Here is a 24539-nt window from a genome sequence, read left to right as displayed (position 1 = left end):
CAAGCTAGTCAAAGGCAGTGAGACTGTCTTCCCAGTGGACAATAGCAACGCACAACCATTGGTTAAGGTTTATTTTAGAAGAAAGTATAGGACTTTATCTGGAGTTCTTAGGGATTCTTAGGTTTGATTTGGTAGTTTGAAGGGCTCTTAAGTGTCCACATGAAGATCATTAATTGGAATATTAGAGGGTTGGGTTCCAGAGAGAAAAGAAGGATTGTAAAGGATTTTCTTAGCTTTGAAAACCTAGACATTGTGATGCTTTAGGAAAAAAAGAATGAGACTTGTGATAGAATGCTTGTGGGCAATGTCTGGAAAGGTAGAAATAAGGATTAGGTTCTTCCGGCTTGTGGGGCATCAGAGGAATCATACTAATATGGGACTCAAACAAGTTCAATTGTTTAGAGATGGTTTTAGGTCTTTTTTAGTAACTATTAAGTTGAGTTCTAATGAAGAGGGGACCTTTTAGTTCACATCAGTTTATGGTCCCAATAATTCTAACTTGAGGAAGGATTTCTAGTTGGAGCTTTAAGACCTTTTTGGTCTAACTTTCCCAATTTGGTGTGTATGAGGGGACTTCAATGTCATATGGAGAATCTTAGAGAAAATGGGTGGCTCTATACAACTACCCCTCTCATTTAGCATAGGAGGCACATTCTTGATCTTCCCCAAATCATCCATAAAAATGCTTCCAATGCCAATTGTTTTGAGGCTCTCTTTTGAGAATCCATCAAAGTTAAGCTTGAATCTACCTTAAGGATGGAGAGCATATTTGGCACCCTAGAAGTGGAAGAGGAGCAATAGTTAAACACTAACGAAGTCTTCTTGTGTAGGAGAAAAGAATGGTTTATTAGATAAAGAGAATTTTTTTTTTTTCTCATGAGAAACAACAATATAATATAGTATAAGATAATAAGGTTTATCAGATAAAGAGAATATAGTATAAGAGAATGAGGTTTATCATATAAAGAGAATATAGTATAAGAGGATTAGCCATCCTTCTAGCAAACTTGAGAAGAAAACCTTAAAAAGACTACTAACTGAACTATAATCAACAAAATTAAACTTCGATGATGTTCCTTCGGTAACATAAAACAACTGGGGATTGGAGTGCATGCAGATCATTGTGTTATAGTGAGTGATACAAGCTCTTTTGGTTTGGCAAGTCTGTTGCAGGCCAAAGCTTTGAGTCTTTTAGATTTGTAGGTTGAGGGTAACTCTGTCAATGTCATTCCAAAATGAGAAAGATCCATGGAAGTATGATGGATAGACCCTCCAGCTTATTGATGTTGCTAGAAACCTGAGGTGTTCCTTAACTCAGGAACCACGCTAACCAATCACTCAGCAGATCCTTTAGCAAAAGGCTCATTTTTGGATTGTGCTTGATTTTGGATTCCTTTTTATAAGATGTGCTAATTGTTTTTCTTTACCTGGGAGTAATATAGGCATATTTTTCCATTCTTGATCAGTTTTTTGTAAACCTTGGGAGGATTTTTTATCCTACTTTATATTTACTATTTAAATGAAATTAAATGGTTTGTTCTGATATGAAAAAAGAGAATAACAGTCCCTAAAAATTAAAAACAAACACAAATAGAGATAAAGTACCAATAAAGGGAACCGAAGAGTCATATTCTTCTCTAAGCTGAGTTTTGCATATGTCCAGAATGAAGTCAAGAGCAACCCTCAACATAACATGATAAAAGCATCACAGAAAATACTGTCAGCAAAGGACATATGTACCCTTGGTCTGGGATCAGACCAGGACACAAGTGACCCTGACCACCCTCCACAACCAATAATAGGCTACTGCAGCTTCCCTGTTGCAGCAACATTAAACAAGTCCAGGAATGATCCTTCAAAGCAAAATCCCCACAACAACTGCCAGACCAACTTCGTTCTATTGTCATTCCCTACAAAGATGTTATTTCATAAACTAACGTGATCTAACCTCTTTTAATGGCTATTCAAACACCAAGTCGGAAAAACACCCCACCCTCTTAAAAACACCACCACTAGCCTTTCACCAACTTCCCTAAAACAACTGTAATACCTGGAAGTATTGTTAAAACCCTACATCTTTGCATAAAGATTAATTGTTATTAATTACAGGTTAAAATTATTTTTAAGGCTAACCAGGTTTAGTTATGAGTTAAACATCATTAAAACTAATCATTTTAATTATATATTAAACCCAGTTTAATGCTAAATGCATTTAATGAGGCCAAACATTCATGGATTAGCACCTACTAAAAATTACTACTATAAGGAGATTGAAATTGCAATCCATCAAAAGAGGAAATTGAAATTGAAACTGGGAAGAGTTAAAAGCAAAAGGGCTTAGGTGCAAATAGAAAAAGAGGTAATGGGTGGCAAACTAGCACATGCCACCTCAGACTTTCTCTGCACCTAAACGTAAGGGGTGTTCGGCCTCATTTTCAGCTCTAAAAAAATCTGCCAGAAATGGCTGAGTTAGAAAGATAGAAATGGTAAATGAAGCATGAGGAAAAAAGGAAGAAGTTGGAGCTTTTGCTAATATTGTGTTTCAAGCTTTCATTTGAAGCAAATAAACGAACAATTTTCTTCCAAAACTAATTTAAAGTGATTAAGTTTGGGTATTGTTTAATTGAATTTAGCTTGATTAATTAGGTCATATCCTTTAAAGTGGCCAATTGAAGTCATGCACAAAGGAAGAAAGAAAGAGAAGAGAGAAAAAGAAAGGAGTCCTTTGATGTTGGGAGTTGAATTTATGGTGTGAGGTAGGTCATTCTTATGATTTGTTTAAGTTGTAATCTGATTTCATTGATGGTTAGATAATCAAATTGAAGTTCTTGACATATGGCTATGATGTGTGAATATTACTCCATCAAAAAAATGTGTGAATATTACTCCAAATTTTATTTATGAACCTTACCTGTGGGGTTTGATTTTAGAGCTTGAGTTTGTACATTAAGTTATATGACATAGAATCTGTAGGGTATTGCTACAACTTATGACTTCTAAAGTTATGGGGAAAAAGAAAAAGAAAAAAGAAAAGGAAAAAAGAAACGCATATGGAATGTGGAAAAAAGTTATGGTGCTGCTAAGAAACATATATGGTTAATTTGAACACATCCTAGTTAATAAACAGTAACTCCCTGTAAAAACTCCCAATCAAATGAGAATTGTTTTGCTTCATTGTAAAATGGGTTCCTTGAGGCTTAAAGTCATAGATCACATCCAAAGTACAATTGTATGGATTCAACAAGTTTTGGCATGAAACAACAGTATAATATTGATAACTATTGAGTAATATTAAGTATATAATTCAAACATTTTGGTTTCCAATCTTCTTTCTTGAGACTAGCATTGCATGAAAAAAAGCCACCTCAATTTTTAGACATTTGACTAGAGATTATAACTTCAAACTTGGAAGATCTTATTGTCCAGAATTTAATCTTTAAATAGGCATTAAGATAGGTTGGATTTACTAAACTGCAAAACTAACAATTGCTCATTATTATTGGGATGCAATAACCAAGAAAAGCTCACATTTATAGTTGAGAAAGGAATAAAAAAAGGATATGCATATGCTTATAGCACTGCATGGTACGGAATACTATGGAAGTTCACATGAAGTGCCCATGTGGGATAAGATGGATTGAATATGAACCATTGTCTTATGGTATCATGTTGTTTATTGTACTGAAGCATGATGTATGCTTCCATATACATACATACATACACACACACACACATATATATATATATATATATGTATAATCTTGATTAGGAGGGAAAAACATGATATAAGGTAGAGTTATCTTGAAGCATGTATTCATCGAGCTTCATGCCTTTTTTGTACTGTTTGGAAGGAAAGAAATAGTAGGGCATTTGATAATGAGGGACGATCAATTCAAGGGTTGAAATCCTTCCTTGCTTGTAATCTTTGGGCTTGGTGCAAGATGCACCTAGTTCCTAGGCCTCATTCCTTAGTTTTTGTGGAGTGCTTGGGTTTGGGCTAAGGGGGTTGTTGATGTTTCTCCTTGTTTTTGTGTTGCTTTGAGGAGTTTCTTTGTATACTTCTTGTATACTTTGTAACACTTTCTCCGGTGTTACTTTTTATAAATTGATTTTGATTACCTATTAAAAAAAAAAAAAACCTTGAGAAATGGTTGAATATATATATATATATATATAGGACCATGGGTCCTTGGGTGAATATCCTAAAAATCGTTCAGGAAGACACTTTGATGCAAGTGTGTGGGATTGGTTTTGCCACCAGGTTTAGTCCATAAAGACACGGAGTTGATCCCTACCCTTGGGGTTGTGTGTCCCACAAGAGATAAGGTTAACCCTAATTTGGGTTGTGAGTGCACACATCTTACAATGGATCTAAAGGTCGTTTATATCCATTCTTGAACTGAAATAAACTGTATGGGCATATTATTTGCAAATGTATCCACAATATTCATAAAGTTCTATTTGCTCAGATTTGTTGTCATACAGCATCCTTATGGAGGGGTAGGCCTGGGGTATTTCTGCAAGGAATAGTCTTTATTGGTAAAGTGGTTATGGTGGTTACTTGGGAGCTTGCTTTATAGCATCAGGATTAAAAGTATTCATGGTTTATATAGTTAATTGATCAGATGCCAATTTTGTGGTAACTTCAGTATTCTTAGAAAGCAATAGGACATGGCTCTCAGGACTCCATTTGTTGTACATTTTTCAAGCAGTGGAAATAGCTTGTTCACTGGTTTTGGGAAGAGCAGTGAAGTGGGGTTCAGCTCTTTTGCCACCAACCCCACCTTCATCTCCTATCCCGATTCAGAGTTTTTCCATATCTATCTTCTCTATATCTTATAATTCCTCAGCCTGAAATTTTGATTTTTGTACAAACTCAAGGGACCTACTAATTAATGACCACTGTCCCTTCTCTCCCCTATCTTTGTAAAATGTTTTTCTTTCTATGTTAACCACAGACTAGATATGTTGGACCCTGGTTCCTGGTATTCTTCTGAATTAAATCCTTCTTCTCTGCTCTTTTGAAGTCTGAACCCCAGTTCTATCGCCCTAGTGAAGTTAATCTGAAGTCAAAAAACACTCATGCAAATCAGGGTTTTTGTACGGTTAGTGGTTAATAAAAGGTCAAAATAATGATTTTGCTTCTGCAATAGCCCTGATTGTCACATTCTATGTATAACATGTGGTGAGTCATCTGACCATCTCCTCCTTTATTGGCAACACTTTGCATAGCAGTTTTGGTTCCTGAGAGGCATTGCAAATCAAACAGAAAAAAGATCCTTACAGGGTAGCCTTTTCTTTTTTTTCTTTTTTTTATCAATAAGCAAAAGAATTGTATTACGAAGAGGCGCTAAAATAGCGACCCACAGAAGTACAGCATAGAGACACTCACCCCCTTACAGCTGGACCCAAAAACAACAAGGAAAACAAAAAACCTTCTCCCTCACCACGAACCCACCCAATCTATAAAATTTATTAAAGTCGAAGGACCACCTTTTATCCACAATTTGGTCTCCAACCACAATAAATACACAAAAGAAGCTTTTAGCCTTTGGATGGACAACACACTATCTTCAAAGGCAATTTTATTCCTTGCCTTCCAAATGGCCCAAAACAAGCATAACGGTCCTGCTTGCCACATTGTCTTCCTCTTTTTACCCACAAAAGAACCCCTCCACCATAAGAGGGTTTCCTTTTACCGAAAAGAGAAACACCCAAGACACTCCAAACAAAGAAAGGAGCAACATCCACACTTCCCTTGTTTTTTCACAATGAAGAAGGAGGTGATCAGTCAATCCTCAAACATTTAGCACAGAAAGCATCTATTAGCCAAAGCCCAACCCCTCTTTTGCAAACGATCCAAGGTTAGAGCTTTTCCCCACGAAGCCTCCCAAGCAAAGAAACTTAATTTAGGTTGCACACAAGAGTTCCATATAATCTTCAAAGGGAAAGAAACAAGAGAAACTGGCTGCAAGGCTCTATACAAAGACTTTACCGAAAACAAGCCATCCTTTGAGTCCATCCACCTCACCCTATCCTCCTCACCCACATTAACCTTCTTCCCATCCAAGCAACAAAACAACCTTTCCACCTCTTCCATCTCCCAATCATTGAAACATCTAGGGAAACAAGGGCTCCAACTTCCCCCCCTTTCCCCCGCAGCTATCCAAACTTCATTTACCCAAGCCTCTTTGGAAGTTGCTAGAGCAAATAAACAAGGGAAAGACTCGCACAAAGGGGTGGTTCCACACCACTTGTCTTTCCAAAATCTCACCTTCCTTCCATCACCCACCACAAAGTCAAAAGAAGGGGTCACTAAGTGTCCTAACTTTCTAATTGCTTTCCACAACCCAACTCCATAAGCCTCCCTAGCCTCACAAGAGCTCCACCCTCTTTCCTCCTCATATTTCCTTCTAATCACTTGGTTCCAAAGGGCCTTTCTTTCATTTGCAAAGCGCCAACTCCACTTGCCAAAGAGAGCCCTATTGAATGTCCCAAGACTCTTAACCCCCAGCCCTCCTTTTCTTTTATCTAAACAAACAATTGGCCACCTTACTAAGTAAGGTTTTTGCTCAAGAGCCCACCACCCCACAAAAAATCCCTTTGAATATGCTCCAATCTCATTCTAACCGCCCTAGGCAACTGAAAAATAGACATGAAATAGATCAGCAGATTAGACAAAGTACTGCAAATTAAGGTGGTCCTCCCTCCCTTAGAAATGTATTGACGTTTCCACATAGTCAATCTCTTGCGGAATCTTTCTTCAATTCCATACCAAGCGGCTGTAGATTTAAAAGGAGCACCCAACGGCATTCCTAAGTAAGTGGAAGGCAATCTTCCCACCTTATAACCGAACTCTTCGGTCGGCTCTTCCACATTCTCTACCCTACCAACCAGAATCAGCTCACTTTTGTCCAGATTCACTCTTAACCCCAAAATTGTCTCAAACCACATTAACAGCCAGCACAAACACGTCAACTATTCCTCCCTCACCTCACAAAAAATCAAAGTATCGTCAGCAAACAGCAAGTGAGAGACCTGGACCCCTTCACCCCTTCTTCCTTGAACCGAGCAAGGAGATAAAAAGCCTCCAGAAACTGCTCTCTTCAGCAGACAGCTGAAAGCCTCCATCACAATTACGAACAAATAAGGCGAAAGGGGATCTCCTTGCCTTAAACCCCTTGAGCTCTAAAAAAATCTAATAAGGGTTCCATTCACCAAAACAGAGAATCTAGCAATGGATAAACACCACTTTATCCATCTACACCACTTTTCCCCAAACCCCATCTTCTCCAACACCGCCAAAAGAAAAGACCACTCCACATGATCATAGGCTTTCTCAATGTCCAATTTGCATAGAATCACCCCTCTATTGCTTTTCAAAATCGAGTCTATTGCTTCATTAGAAATAAGCACTGCATCCATAATCTGCCGCCCCTCCACAAACGCATTTTGAGACGTTGAGATCACCATAGCTAACACCCCCTTCAACCTATTAGTCAGCACCTTGGTTAACCACTTGTACAACCCTCCCACCAAGTTAATTAGCCTAAAATCCTTCAAGTCCTCAACCCCCCCTTTCTTAGGAATCAGCACTAGATAGGTTGCATTCAGACTCCGTACAAAGCTCCCGAAATCATGGAACTGTCTGAAGAAGTTCATCACCTCCACCTTTACAAAGTCCCAAGAATACTACTAGAAAGCCATTGGGAAACCCTTAGGGCCTGGCGCTTTCTCCCCGCAGAAACCTGACAACACACCAAAGACCTCCTCCCCCAAAAAAGGCTTCTCCAACCCTTCCACATCTAATCCTTCCAACCTCTCAAAAATCAACCCATCTATATTGGGCTTCCATCCTCCAGGATCTGACAACAGACCCTGGAAAGCTCTGCTCACTTCCTCTTTAATTTCATTTTCCTCAGTGAACCACCTCCCATTGACTTTTACTCTAGTTAGTTGATTCCTCCTTCTACAAGCATTAGCCATCTGATGAAAGAACCTTGTATTTCTATCCCCCTCCTTCAGCCAAATTTCTCTAGACTTCTGCCTCCACAACGCCTTTTCTAAAAGGACCCACTTTTTATAAGTCTCTCTTGCCTCCTTCCTAGCTTCCTCCTCTTCCATAGACAATGAACGAGCACTCTCTTCCTTGTCCCAAAAATCCACCAAAATCAAAGCATGCTGCTTCTGAGTTTCAACCTTACCAAAGACCTCTTTACAAGGTAGCCTTATTGAGAGGAGCTATCTTTGCTATACCAGAATTTTTAGGCTAGGTGGATATTGATGTAAGATGCTAGGATAGATATACAATTTTACAACTCTTTAGGTATGTATTACTAGGAATTCTCAGGTGTCCTAGCATTTTTCCACTTGATCTGAGATTGAGTTTTATTCTTCCTAGTTTTGCTTATTGTATTTTCTGTTGGAAAGATAAGAAATCTTTTTTTATATTGTCTTTATACATACACACATACAATATATATATATATATATATATAGATGTAGAATGTGTCAATTACTCATTCCAAACTTCAACTCTCATAGACTACCACAAGTGACAATAAAACCTTATTATCAATCATATGGGCGTGAAAACACATCCAAGCAAGATCATCAATACAGTGAGGCTTTTAGGATGATATTTCAAATGGATCCTACAGTCAAGTAGCTAACTAATTAGCCAAACAGATCTTCAATAGACAGCTTTGTGGGGATTTCATGCCTCCTTAAGGTGTTTTTACCTTCAGTGTCTACTGGGAGAACTGCAAGCAATTCTAACTACTGCTGTGCCTCCTTTTCTAGTGCGTGTATCCTTCTTTTTATTCTTGAAGGATGGCTCATCCTTAAATTAGTATTCTGTATGGAATTGATACCAACAAAAAAATAATTAAAAAGAAAGAAAGAAAGCACTGAAGCTAATATTCAGTCCCATTAGTTTCATTTTTCAGCTTGCCAGAATCCCCTTCAGAAACATAGAATCTCACAATATGTCAAATTCAAAAATATAACACAAAAACTAGGTATTAACTTCAGGATTACAAAGACGATTCACAATAAGAATGTTTCTCCACATGATATTAGCTACTTCACAAGTTCTAATAGTTAACCAGGACAGAAAACATATAAAAGTACAATTTCATAAGCAGTTACATAAAGAGCCTGAACCCAATTCTTGCAAGCCAGATGAAGCAATCCTCAAAAACGTAAAAAGAAATTCAAGGAACTATATTGCTTGATACTTATTGAAACATGTTAGAATGAAATTAGGTTAAGAAAGATTGTACTTACGAGTTCCCAGAAAAATTGGTGAGTACACCATCAGATGGTATTGGTCCAACCAGAAAATTGGTTGACACATTGCTTCAAAACATAGGAATATAATAATGAATATTGACTTCAATGAAATATTATAAACTCAGAAATATTGTCTAGCATTAGATTAACTGGAAGAAAGCAAGCACACTTACAAAGTTGAGAGCTTGTCTAACTTCCCAAGTGATGGAGGAATATATCCACTGAGAGAGTTGCTTGAAATATCCCTGTGAGATCAGGAAACACTTAAGTGAATGAGTTTGTGACATATAACACCAAATCATATTTTTTCTTGCCATAATAAACTGAACCAAACAACCTAATGTTTTTATTAGATATAAGGATAATTATAACATTTTAAAATTTTTAATTAAGTGAAAATTGCTCCCAGCATCATGGTTGAGGAAAAGAATGGATCTCACTACTTCTTCAAAACATTAATAAATCATATTGAAAAGCGTGGAGACCCTAGTTGAGAGTTTTATCCAAACACTCCTCAAAATTATGTTTGACTTTCAAGTACTGCTTTTAGTGTTCGAGAAGCTCTCCCAAACAAGGCTTATATATCTTTTTCCTTTCTACATTGCTATTGTTGAACCTGTGCTCTTATGTTTTCAATATATTTTTCTTATCAGTGAAAAAAATATTTCCAAGAGAAGTTAATAGGCTTGTTATGCTTGAAGACCCTAGTTGCTATTGTTCAATACATGAATAAATCATATTGAAAAGTGTGGGTACCCTAGTTGAGAGTTTTATCAAAACACTCTTCAAAATTATGTTTGACTTTCAAATACTGCTTTTAATGTTCAGGAAGCTCTCCCAAACAAGGCTCATGTATCTTTTTCCTTTCTACATTGCAATTGTTGAACCTGCGCTCTTATGTTTTCAACATATTTTACTTATCAGTGAAAAAAAAATTCCTAGAGAAGTTAATAGGCCTGTTATGCTTGAGGCAACAAATATAGGATCCACAGTGGTCTTTTTTTTTATAGGTAACTGAAGAATTTCTGAACTCCTTTATTGATGTTAATCGGTACACACCATACACATATATATACACAAATGACTGAATAAGAAAAAATCAATCTAGCTTAATTCTCTCCTAAAATTAGGAAACTAAATCATAAGGAAATATCCTAAATGATCTCTCCTTTTTTATTCCTAAATTAAAGTCCTAACTTTGGCATTATTTCAACACTCCCCCTCAAGCTGGAGAATATATATCATATAATCCCAGCTTGCAAGTTAAGTCTTCGAAGTTAGGCCTAGGTAAAGCTTTGGTGAGGATGTCTGCGGTTTGGTGCTTGGTAGGAACATAGTTTAATTTGACCGTCTCACTAGTCACCTTCTCTGTGATAAAGTGTCTGTCAATCTCAACATGCTTGGTCCTGTCATGATGCACGGGGTTCTTTGCTATGCTTATAGCTGCCTGATTATCACACATCATCAGAATTGGAGATGAACTCGTTTGTCCCAGTTCACTAAGAACCCTTTTTATCCAAATCCCTTCACAGATTCCCTGTGCAAGAGCTCTGTACTCAGCTTCTGCACTACTTCTGGCTACAACTGATTGCTTCTTACTCCTCCAGGTAACAAGATTTCCCCAGACAAAAGAACAATATCCGGAAGTGGACCGCCTGTCAATGATGTTTCCTGCCCAATCCGCATCTGAGTATACTTCAGTGTCACGGTTCTCTGTCTTTCTGAAGAATAGGCCTTTCCCTGGTGTCATTTTTAAATATCTAAGAATCCTGTAGACTGCTTCCATGTGTTCCTCAGTGGGGCTGTGCATGAATTGACTTACAGCACTCACTGCAAAGCCAATATCTGGCCGAGTGTGTGAGAGATAAATCAAGCGCCCGACAAGCCGCTGATATCTCCCCCTGTCTACCGGTGTACTTTCTTTCTCGATACCAAGTTTCTTCTGACTATCCATAGGAGTATCAATTGGTTTGCATCCAAGCATACCGGTCTCCTTAAGAAGATCGAGTATGTATTTTCTTTGAGAGACTACGATTCCCTTCCTTGATCTAGCCACTTCCATACCAAGGAAATATTTCAAATTTCCAAGGTCTTTAACTTCAAACTCTTCTGACAAATACTTCTTCAAATTCTGTAACTCCCCCATATCATTTCCAGATAGAATAATATCATCGACATAGACTATCAATATGGCCAATTTCCCGGCATGAGACTTCTTGACAAATAGAGTATGATCAGCCTGACCTTGTTTGTAGCCCAGCTTTAGGACTGCTTTTGTGAATCTATCAAACCAGGCTCGAGGAGATTGTTTAAGGCCGTACAATGATTTTTGGAGTTTGCAAACCTGATTCTTTGCCATACTTTCTTCGAAACCAGGTGGTATTTCCATGTAGACTTCCTCTTCTAGGTCCCCATTTAGAAACGCATTTTTTATGTCCAGTTGTTGCAAGCACCAATCTTGATTGACAGCCAATGAGAGAAGGATCCTGATAGTGTTTAGTTTTGCAACAGGAGCAAAAGTCTCCTGATAGTCTATCCCATAGGATTGTGTAAACCCTCTAGCTACCAAACGAGCCTTGAATCTTTCGACTGATCCATCTGCTTTGTATTTTATGGTGAAAATCCACTTGCACCCCACAGGCCTCTTCCCAACCGGCAAATCTGTGATAGTCCACGTCCCATTCTTCTCAAGTGCATCAATCTCATCTTGTACTGCCTTCTTCCATTCTGAAATTTTTAATGCCTCTTGTATTGTGTTGGGAACCTGAGTATCATCAAGAGAAGTAGCAAATGCTCTGTAAGATGGTGATAACCCTTCATACGTAACATAATTCCCAATTGGATGATCTGTACATCTCCTAACACCCTTCCTCAATGCAATTGGCAAAGTAGAATCATCAATGCTGGGAATTAACACCTCTCCAGCCCTATCCTCACCTATGTTCTCTTCAGGAAGACTTGAATTGGAGTCAATATATTGGTCATATGTTGACTGTGATCCGTGCTCTAATTCCTGTCTTTTCCTCCTCCTGATGTAAACTTGTAAGTTCTCATTAGCAAGTTGTGGGGCTATAGGTTGAATAGGCATGGGAGACTGGATGGTCACGGGAGAAGGAACATTTGTGTGCTGGGCTGGCTGAACTGATGGCGGCATGGGTGTGGACAACTCAGTGGGCGCGAATTGGGAAGGATTTGGTGACTCTGAGTGAAAAGAAGGTACACCCTCAAGAAAAGACTCCCAAACTTGATGTTCATTCATGCTCTCCCCCTGAACATGAGATTTGGGATAGAAGAAGACATGTTCAAAGAAAGAGACGTCCATGGTGGTGTAAAATCTTTTGTTGGTTGGAGAATAGCATTTGTACCCTTTTTGGGTTGGAGAATACCCTAGAAAAATGCACTTATTTGCTCGAGGAGCAAATTTGCTACGATTTTGAGGATACACATGAACGAATGCCGTACAACCAAATACTTTGAGTGGTAAATCAGAAGAGGCGGCATGGGTGTGAGGAAACTGTTTTAAGAAAAGTTGACGTGGGGATTGAAAGGTAAGCACTCTGGATGGCATACGGTTAATCAAATAGGTAGCTGTGAGAATAGCTTCCCCCCAGAAATAGTTTGGAACATTAGAGGAAAACATAAGGCACCGGGCAACTTCCAAGAGATGTCTATTCTTGCGTTCGGCCACCCCATTTTGTTGTGGGGTGTCAACGCAAGAACTTATGTGGATAATGCCATGATTTTGAAGATAAGTACTGAGACTACTAGTAAAGTATTCCTTTGCATTATCTGACTTGAGGACTTGTATTTTGGAATTGAATTGATTTTGAACCATAAGATTGAAGGTTTGAAAAATGTGCCCGACCTCTGACTTTTCTTTCATAAGGAAAACCCATGTTACCCGAGTATGATCATCAACGAATGTCACAAACCATCGAGTGCCAGAAATATTTTTTATCCGGGAGGGACCCCACACATCACTATGTACTAGAGAGAAAACAGTCGAAGGTTTGTATGGGATTTGAGGATATACTGTTCGAGTATGCTTTGCAAACTGACAAATTTCACAGTGATAAGATGCTGGATTTTTATTGATAAATAATCTGGGAAACAATTTTGCAAGGTAAACAAAGCTAGGATGACCAAGGCGATAGTGTAACATTATAATCTCACTATCTTTATTGACCTTAGAATTTGACACAGAATTGAAAGACTCTGACATACTCTGAGACTGTACGCAACTTGCTTGAGAGACTTGGTTTGAGAATTGGCCACATGAAAGGAGGTAGAGCCCGGAACACAGTTCAGCACTGCCAATCATCTTCCCCGATTTCAAGTCCTGAAAAACACACAAGTTTGGATAGAATTTAGTAACACATTGGAGATCATGAGCCAATTTGCTAATGGACAAAAGATTACAATCCAAGTTTGGAACATGGAGGACAGAGTCAAGATATAAGTCTTTAGTAAGTTTTATAGAACCTGTCCCGGCAATTTTTGACTTTGAACCATCAGCAATATGGACGGATGAATGACCATTACTTGGCTTGTAATTTTGAAGAATGGCAGCATCTCCTGTCATGTGATCAGAAGCACCTGTGTCTACTATCCACGGCCTCATTCCTCCTCGATTAGCAGTGAAGGCTACACCGGTAGTACTGCCACTGCCAACTTGGCTTAATAATTTCTGTAGCATCTCCATCTGCTCTTTGTTGAATGGACTCGGCTCGGGAACAGATGTGCTCTCAGAGTTGGCAGCCACGTGTGCTCTGCCATCTCTGTCAAACCGTGGCTTTGGTTTCCAATCAGCAGGTTTGCCATGAAGCTTCCAGCAAGTCTCCTTATAATGACCTGGTTTCTTACAATAATCACACCAAGGCCTATCCCGTTTCTGACGATCTCCACCACTACTATTAAATGACCGAGCAGCAAGGGCAGAGGCATCCAATGTTGGGGCAGGTTGCTCTTTTGATCCCATCATCACTTTCTTTCTACTTTCTTCACGCCTAACCTCTGAAAAAGCCTCCCTGAGACTTGGCAGGGGTTTAATGCCCATGATTCGGCCTCTAACATCATCCAATTCCCTGTTTAGTCCTAGGAAGAACTTGAACAGTCTCTTTTGTTCCACAATTTGCCTGTATGTTGCTGCATCATCCGAACATTTCCATGAGTGAGTCTCAAATAAGTCAAGTTGCTGCCAATACCTTGTGAGTGTGTTGTAATACTGAGTAACTGACTGCTCTCCTTGACGGAAGTCATGTAGAGCTGATTCAACCTGAAACAGTTCTGAAGTATTTTCAGAACTTGAGTAAGTTTCTTTGGCTGCATCCCATATGTCCTTTGCAGTCCCAAACAACAAGAAATTTTCGCCTATGTCATTGTTCATGGAATTGATAAGCCATGACATGATCATGCTGTTTTCAATCTTCCACTTCCTGAAACCCGGTTCTGTAGTTTCCGGCATGACTGCTTCTCCAGTGAGGTACTCATCCTTTCCTTTACCGCAAATGAACAGCAACACAGATTGTGACCACTGTAAATAGTTATGGCCATTTAATTTGTGTCCTGTGATGAGAATAGGAGAGGAATCATTGCCACCAAGGTTTGGAATTTCAGATCTGCCCCCTGATTCTGGTGACGTGACGCTGGATACTTGTGATGATGCCATTCCGTATTTTGTCATGGACCGGAAAGGTAGAAGAACACTTTTCAAGGCACGTGCAGGGACTGGAGTTGAGAAAAAATAGCCGGAGGACGCCGGAAAATCTGATTAGAGGGCCCGCGGAAGCAAAAGAACCCCAAAAGAGGCACGTGCAGGGCTCGGATTGCACAAGCAGGTAGGAAGGGTGGCTGGTCGGCGTCAGGCGAGCCTGGAGGAGGAAGCGCGTCGCCGGAAAGTGGCTCACGCGCCCTCACGCGCCGGCGCGTGAGATGCAGTCGCCGGCCGGAAAAACGCGCGTGGGCGGCGCGTGGATGGGTTTCTGGTTCCGGTGCTTTGGGACAAATTGGAGATCTCCTCCAGGCGCTCCTTGCGGTGTAGAAAAAACCGTCGCCGGAAAGTTCGCCGGAAAAGTTCGCCGGAAAAGTTTCTGGCGGTGAGTGTTTTCTGACGACGATTCGATTGACCGGAAAGCGTTTTCTCCCTTGGCTCTGAGAACAGGGACTGATGACCGGAATGAGAGACAGAGAGAGAGAGAGAGAGATGATCGGATTGAGATATGGCCAGAGAGATTTGGCCGGAATGAGTGATGGCCTGAATAAGAGGTGACCAGAAGGGATTAGGGTTTCAGAAAACTGGCTCTGATACCATGAAGAATTTCTGAACTCCTTTATTGATGTTAATCGGTACACACCATACACATATATATACACAAATGACTGAATAAGAAAAAATCAATCTAGCTTAATTCTCTCCTAAAATTAGGAAACTAAATCATAAGGAAATATCCTAAATGATCTCTCCTTTTTTATTCCTAAATTAAAGTCCTAACTTTGGCATTATTTCAACAGTAACAAGAAAGACTACAAATATATATAAAGAAATAAGTACAATGCCTGCACTATAGGTGTAGCAAAGTACATGTAAAGTATAGAAATGGCACAGAAGGACGGGCAAGAAGAAGATAAAGGAAGGAACAAAAAACAATATCCCCTCTACCCCACTCCTTAGAACCAATCTAATCTACAAAGTCTATGACGGACATGGGATTAACATCACCATACAATTTAACCCATTCTGCAAGAGTATTCATAAACAGTAGTTTAATTACTTGTTCTAATTTTTCTGAATTTTCAAAGGCCCTTCTATGTCTTGCCCATGAAGGAGTCATGTCAGCTTAACAAAGTTCCCCTTACCAAGGAATGCATCACCTAAACTACACCAAACATAGAAAAATCAACTGCCACAAAATACTAGTCATATAGCAATAGAGGAGCAATGATTAGTCAACTCCTCATCCTTTTTACAAATGTAACACCAAGTCAGAATACTCCATCCCCTCCTTTTGAGTGGCTCGATCATCAAAATTTTGCTCCATGATGCTTCCCAAGCAAAAAAAACTCACCTTCGTCGAAGCCTAGGAATTCCACAATCAACTTGCAGAGAAAGGCTGACTTCTTCCTTGGACTAAAGAGAGATAGAAGGATTTAATGGAGAATTTGCCATCCTTGGATTCCTTCTACTCCAAACTATCATCCTCCTCTCTCCTAACTGAGAAAGCTTGGAGTTTCTGAAAAAAGTCAATCGCTACTTTAAGTTCCCAATCATGAAATTGCCTAGAAAATTGAGGGCTCCACCAGCCACTTTCCTCATATTGCTCCCATACATCCACAACCCATGCATCTTTGTTTGTGGCAAAAGAGAACAACAACAGAAAAGATTCTTCCAAAGATAAATCACCATTCCATCTACCTTTCTAAAACTTGGCCCTTCTTCAATTGCCAATAGACAAGCGAACTCTACCCTTCACAAAATCTCATTCTTTTCTGATCACTTTCCACACACCCACCACATAACCATTTCTCACTGTCCCTGAGCACCATCCCTCTTTGTCTTCCCCAAATTTTTAAGAAATAACTCGCTTCCAAAGAGAATTCCTCTCAATCGCAAATCTCCAACACCACTTACTGAGAAGAGCCTCCTTCCAAACATAGAGGTTTCTAATATCTACACCTCTGCTCTTTTGTCCAAGCAAACAATAGGCCACCTAACAAAGTGTGGTTTTTTTTGCAAGCTCTACCCCACCTTAAAGGAAGTTTCTTTTGACCTGCTCTAACCTTCGGTCCACCTTTTTTAGGATAACGAACATAGACATAAAGTAAATTGGAAAACTAGAAAATCAAAGTGAGTCTCCCTCCTTTAGACAAATATTGCCCCTTCTACAAAGCAAGCCTCTTTTAAAACCTCTCCTCCACCAAGTTCCATGTCCTAGCTGATTTAAACGAAACACCCAACAAAGAGCCTAGGTAAGTAGAAGGGAGTTGCCCCACCCTCCAACACAGGAAAGCAATTAACATCTCCACATAGTCATCACCTCCAACCAAAATCAGCTTGCTCTTCTTCATATTAATTGTAAAACCCAAAATTGCCTCAAACCACATGAATGACCAACTTAGATATTCCACATGATCTTACCTAGCATCATAGAAAACAAGAGGGTCATCAACACAACAAGTGGGTCATTTCTTGCCCTTTGCCACCTCTACCACCCAACTTCAAACCCCATACTCAACAAAATCCGACCAAGTGCCTCCATGGCCAAAATGAACAATTGCCTCAACCCCGAGAACTTTGGAAGAAGTCAGTCAGAGTCCCATTTACAAGCACTAAGAATTTTGCAGTGGAGATACACCATCTAATCCATTTGATCTATCTCTGCATGAATCCCATCTTCTCTAAAACCACCATAAAAAAGCCTTAATTATCATGATCAATTAACTGTTATCTCCCTTTTGTAACCAAAGGCTTACAATTTTAGTCTTTTATAGGTGCCCAAAAAAGTTAGTAAACAAGTGGACACAGATGTCAAGTTGATAGGTGTTTGAAACCTACATATCATAAACTCTCATTAAGATAGGGAGTTCAAGTTTCTATAGAACCTTTACTTTATAATTTGTTGTCCAATCTGTAAAAATTAAACCATTTTAACAAACAAACAATAGCTAGCATAAGAGAAACAACTCACAGATCTTTAAGCTCTAAAAGGCTACCCAACTCACTAGGAATTAATCCACTTAAGTAGTTGCCCTGCAAATATCTGCAAAAGAAGATTGATAAATGAAATACTCTTAACATAAAAGAAAATAAGATAAACAAATTATTTCAATACACTACAAATATTGGCCTGCAAATATCTGCAAAAGAAGACTGATAAATGAAATACTCCTTACATAAAAGAAAATAAGTTAAACAAATTATTGCAATACACTACAAATACATTTTAACATATAAAATGCATTAAAATTTAGGAATAAATGATTTGACAAAACATGAATCTTATCACACATTCACGTACACATAGGAGAAAACAAAAAAAGGACACAATCAAAGGCAAAAGCAACATCCACTTTTTTTAATCAGAAATAAACTATTTATTGATATGAAAGGTTTTTGGAAGGTCCATTTTTCAATCAAAACATTCCATGAAGTTGACTAAAAGTAACTAGCACTAGAAAGGTTGCCCCTAAATTAGGATAAACAATCAAACCCTGGTTGAATAGAACCACTGAGACATAAAGAGAACTCCAAGATAAAATCTTATCTGTCAACTTAGTTAAATGTCTTTGACAATCCCCAAACATCCAACATTCCTAAAGGACTCCACTCCTATCACCTTCGATGAACCCTTGAAACAAAATAGTTAATGTGTCTAGAGTCTTTTTAAGACCACCTAGAGAATGCTCATGAAAGAGAAAATAGTTGTCATAAGTCTTATGAGCCAAGAGAATGATGAAACAAGTGGTTCACACACTTCCCACTAATAATGCATCTATCATGACTAATCAATGATGAAAATGTCAATATCAACAAAATATCGATGGTTCAATTTTACAACAATAACGAAATCAATTAAAATACTGCTAAAGGATTGAAAAAAAAAATGAAAGTTGACCAAAAATAAGAAAATTTTGAAAAAAAAAATGAGGAATGTAATAAAAGTAAAAGTGATGCACAAATTAAATTAGGTTTTTTTTAAGAAAATACCATATGCATGATAAAATTTGTGACATTAGTCAATAATACAACATGCATTGATAAGGAATATGACTTTGAAAATAAAAATTTTATTTTATTGAATTTGAATACTTGAAAACACAATAGACTACAGTTCAATAGTTAAAAAACATAATAAATTACATTTATAAAATAGCTCTAATGTTACAAATAATTTATTTATTTAATTAACCATATTAGAAAACTAAATTAAAAGTAAATTATGAAAAATCTGACTCAAACCAAAAATAAATTACTCTTATAAATAATTTTATTTTATCTTACATCATTTTTCATTGTTAGGCTATAGCATGGTAAAACATAAAACTATTATTTATCTATGCTACATATCAAAAACTATGAAAATTATTGCAAGTAATTTAAAATACATGTATTTAATAACTTTTCAAACTAATCTTCAATAGTAGAGAAAACTCATGTGTGCTAATAATTTTTTAAAAGATTATTTATCTATGCTATATATCAAAGACTACGAAAATTAATGAAAGTAATTTAAGCATAACTATTTATAAATATTACATTCAAAATAATTATCTTGAAAACATGTGCATTTAACAGATTTTTAAACTTATCTCCAACACAATTTTATATAGATTAAGAAATTGATAAATCAAAGGACGTTCCCCCACCACAAATCTTCCTATAAGCAAATCTTTGCCCATTGCCGACCAAAAACTGGATATGAATGGAGATATCCTAAAAGACCTAAGCAATGGCCTTCAAGGGCAACAATATGATCACCTGAATGAAATGTTAGCATCCAACCTTTGGGAAGTATCCCATAGATGCTCAATATAACCTTATGCTAAAGGGCTAAACTTTTCCTAAGAAACCTCCAAAGCCACTTCCCTAATGGGGGGGGCCCTCAAAGAAATTCTCCTTAACCCCAACTCTCCTTCCTCCTTAGACTTTCAAACTTGGTTCCAACTTATAGGGTGATCCCTCCCCAAAACTTGGCCAAAGAAAATCCCTTTGTATTTTGTTAATCCTATTCACCACTAATGAAGGGATTTTGTACAAAGAAAGGAAGTAACTAGGGATATGAGAGAAACAAGATTGGATTAAGTTTATTCTTTCACCTAAGGACAAAAATGGGTTCTTCAATCCATCCAATCTCCTTGAGATTTTGTCAATAACCGAGTCCCAATAGACGTTAGTCTTAGGGTTTCCCCTAAGAAAGAGACTATGATAGGATAAGGACCACTCATAAGTTTTTACATTCTAGCAATGAAGCCAGTTTAGAGATCTTATCTTTGACTAGTATTGATTCCTAATAGAGTGTTTTTGTCTAAATTGATCTTGAGCCCTGAAATGTGCCCAAAAATCAACAAGATTAGCTTTAGATTTTGCAACTTCACCTCACTGACACTAGAGAAGAAGATAGTGTCATCAGTAAATACCAAATGTGACACCTTACTCCTACTCCTCCCTACTTGAATCCCTTCAAGAATACCACTTTGCTCTTCTAGGCATCCTACTTAAGACATCTATTACAATGATGAAAAGGAAGGGGAAAAGAGGATCTTCTTGCCTTAGACTTCTAGTTGCTTTAAATCACCCTTTGGCATTTCCATTCACTAATACATCAAAATTCATTGAATATAAAAATCCTGTAATCTATAATCTCCATCTAGTAATAAACCCCTTCCTTCCAATGCATGGTCAAGACATGCCAAATCTATATGACCATAGGTCTTTTCAAAATCAATTTTGAAGACCACAACTTCCTTCTCTGAACTTCTTTTCCCATCCACCATTTCATTGGCTATCAATACCGTGTCCAAAATTTATCTCCCCTTAACAAAAGCTCCCTAGGAAATATGGATGGTTTCATGAAGGACTCCCTAAAGACGACATGGTAGCACTTTGGCTATGATCTTATACAGACTTGTGACCAAATTGATTGATCCAAAGTCTAATATCTTAAAGGCCTAATTGGTTTTTGGCACAAGTGTGATAAAGTAAGCATTAGTACTTTGGTTGATTACCCCGTTGTTATGGAACTATGTAAGAAAGTTTAATAAACCCTCAGTTATCACTTCCCAACATTCCTGAAACACGGTTAAGGAGAATCCATCTGACCAAGAGCCTTTTCCTTGCCTAATAGAAAGACAACTTTATGGATTTCCTCTTCAGAAAAGGACGTTCCAACCAATTTGCACTCACTTCTAAAATTAGAGACCAGTCTAACCTCACTAATCTCCACGAAATTCCAAGGGGCTTAGCATATAATTTCTCAAAAAAATTCTTTATCTCCTCTAAGATGTTTTCCATGTTATATAAAGTTTCCCCTTCTTCATTCTCTAAAGACTGGTGAGCTTCTTGTTAGCCATCCTATGGAAGAACTTTGAATTGCAGTCCCCTTCTTTAACCCATCTAACCCTAGCCTTTTGCCTCCAAAGCACTTCTTGCCTTAACAATAATTTCTCCATCCCCCCTTTCCTTAAGGTCCTTAGAGCTAAAAGCTTTGGAGTCATACTCCCTTTCTACTCACAAGCATCAATGCTTTTTAGGTCTTTAAGAATATTCTTTTTCTTTTCCTTTAAGACACCAAATGATACATTGTTCCATTCCTTCAATTTTGATTTGACATATTGTAGCCTTTTCATGAATCTCTAACCATCCCACTCGAAACTCTTTCCACCATGAACTAAAGGCTAGCCTTGAAATCTAGGTGCAACAACCACATGTTTTCAAATCTACAAGGAGTTGAACCTCACTTGAATAGGTTGTTATCAAAGACAATCAATCAATAGTCAGATGTGAACCTAGGTAAGGCTTCTTGGAGACAATGGGGAAGATGTGCTCCCACGCATGTGAAAATAGAAATCTATATAATCTCTTGCAAACAGGTAAATCCTGCAAATTTGACCAAGTAGATAGAGCATTTCTTTCAACTGGTTTTACCTTGATCTATATAATTGGCACTCCCCTCTTTTCTAGAACCACCACAATTTCTCCCTCGAGAAGGCAAAGACAACTTAGTGGACTCCTTAAGCGTCTCGTCATTTTTCTTATTAAGAGCCAAAAACCACATTCAGCACTTTCTGTTTTCTTTTTGATAGGCAAATAAGAATATTATTAACAGTACCTAATCAAAAAGAGGCACACCAAAAGACATAGAAAGTATACAAAGGTGACAAAAAAGCAATGATACATTCAGCACTCAACTAATTTGTCAATATTTCAGTGGAAATATTAAAACGCCATCAAAAGCATCAAGCCCTTGAGACTTATCTTAATTTTCCATCAAAAATGTTTTAAATTAATTTGCATTTTTTGTAATGATCAGATGAGGACAACATTTTTTTTTTTTTCATCAGAAAGAAAATATGTATTAATTAAAGTGAATAAAAACAGGAGAAGGATGAAAAATCCTCCCCATGAAATACAAACTTGATCAAAAGGCCCAAAGAAACCTCCACTATACAAGGAGGACTATACAAAAGGAACCAAAAAAGACTATACAAGTATAACAACTCCTGAAGCTCAACTAAGGACCTCACCTAGTAAACCCACCCTTAGGGTGGACATACTGAAAGCCAATTAAGTTGAATTACACTCAAAGGATAAGCTAAATCACACTCAAAGGAAATTGTTTAAAAATGTTAGTACAATAGACCCAAAAAGAAACATGTAAATGAAGCAAGTCTCACATCATCTCAGGCATCTTCCAAGTATCCTTAAAAATCTTAACATTCCTCTCTCTTCACACAATCCACAACAAAGTGAGACAAACAATCTTCCGAAGAGTTTTGCCTCTGGTAGAGTTACCAAAACACTTGAAAGAAATAATCATCATATCACGAATATTGTATGGGTGAACCCACACCATCCTAGCCTATGAGAATATCCTGTGCTATAACCCAAACGTAATCAAACAATGTAGAAAGAGATAACCAACCGTCTCTCCACTCCTACAAAGGGTGCACCAATCAAGACTACGGGCTTTGGATGGCCTTTTACACTATAACATATCATTGGTATTTACCTTCTTATGTGTCACTAACCAAGCAAAGGTCCTGATCTTAGAAGGGACTCTTAATTTTCACAGAAAATAAAAATAAAAATAAATAAAATAAATAAAAATAAAATTGTTAGGTAAAAAGGAACTGAATCTGAAAATTTTGACAAAGTTAAGAAAAAAGATTTTACTAAAAATACTTCAGAAGAAAAAATTACCCAAGTTTTCGCATCTAAAATAAAAGGAGACAAATGTACACGAGAGAATAAGGTCATTAGTCTTTCGATATCTTCAATCTCCACATCAATTAGGTTCCGACAGAAATAAAGATCCCAAGACAAAGAGGTGTCATTACCCAAGATAGTTGAGATGGATGGGTTTCTAGACGTGGTAACTCTGAAAAGCCTAGGAAATTGTGAATGCAAAGGTTGATCCCTTCACCACAAAACCTTCCTAAAATTGAATTATGGTCCCATCACCCACCACAAAGCGAGTGTGTGTAAAAAAAACCTAGAGAATAAGTGCAATGGTCTTCTAGGAGCAACGGTCTGACCATCTAACTATATTATTGGTGTCCCATAGATACTTAAGATGACTTGATGCCAAAGAGTAGGAACTCTCCTTAAGATACCTCTTTAGTCACTTCCCTACTTAACCTTGATTCCTCAAAGCAATTTTCCCAAACCCTAACCCAACAAACTCCTTAGGCCTACACACTAGATCTCAACTGACCAGATGATCCTTTTTATCCACCCCAAAACCCAACCATAAAAAATCTTTTTTCATCTTTTCAATCCTTGAAGCTATTGATGCAGGAATTTTGAAAAGGGATAAGAAAAAAATCAGGATGTGCATTAAACAAGATTGGATTAGCGTAATTCTACCTCCCAGGGACCAAAAAGCTCCCATCCAACCTCCTAGAGACTCTATTCAATCACTAGATCCCAAAATGAGATTGATTTTGGATTCCCCCCTAAAGGAAGAAATAAGTTAAAGGTCAATCAGAGACTACACGATCAAGCATTGAAGTGATCCTGGTAGTTTTCTCTCAACTAATGTTGATTCCAAAAAGAATGCTCTTATTTAGATTGATCCTTAGCCCCGAAAGTCGCCCAAAAACCAAAAAAAATAGCTTGAGAGAATGCAGCTCTTCTAAGGAGGCTCTAGAAAAAAAGATAGTGTCATCAACAAATTGTAAATGAGACACTCTAATCCTATTTCTACCCGCTAGAAACCCCTCAAAAAGGCCTCTCTCCTCCACTCTCACCATCAACCTACTTAAAATATCAGCCACAATGGTGAAAAGAAAAGGGGAAAGACGATCTCCTTGTCTTAAGCCTCTATGTGCCTTAATCCAACCTGTGGCAATTCCATTCACTAAGACTACAAAATTGTAAATCCCCTCATCCAGGACCTCCATCTTGAACCAAACCCTGTTCTTTCAAGTACATGGTCCAAAAAACCCCAATCAACATGATCATAGATCTTTTCCAAATCAATTTTAAAGACTACCCATACCTCTCTTGACCTCCTTTTCTCATCCACCAA

The 24539-nt window shown here is 37.9% G+C and overlaps 1 protein-coding gene across 1 annotated transcript in view; it reads right to left on the bottom strand.

Annotated features, from left to right (window-relative positions):
• The window catches only part of LOC100264793 (LRR receptor-like serine/threonine-protein kinase FEI 1), a 50891-nt gene that overhangs the window by 9715 nt on the left and 16637 nt on the right, over positions 1-24539 (bottom strand). The window contains exons 6-8 of the mRNA XM_002266666.5: positions 17979-18050; positions 9468-9539; positions 9289-9360 (exon numbers count right to left, since the gene is read on the bottom strand). Coding sequence (XP_002266702.2) covers positions 9289-9360; positions 9468-9539; positions 17979-18050 — 216 coding nt within the window. The remainder of the gene's footprint in view (positions 1-9288; positions 9361-9467; positions 9540-17978; positions 18051-24539) is intronic.

Source organism: Vitis vinifera, chromosome 2, assembly GCF_030704535.1.
Source record: "Vitis vinifera cultivar Pinot Noir 40024 chromosome 2, ASM3070453v1".
Classification (NCBI taxonomy): domain Eukaryota; kingdom Viridiplantae; phylum Streptophyta; class Magnoliopsida; order Vitales; family Vitaceae; genus Vitis; species Vitis vinifera.
Note: the sequence above shows the minus strand (reverse complement) of the source record. Positions and strands in the feature narration are given on the sequence as shown.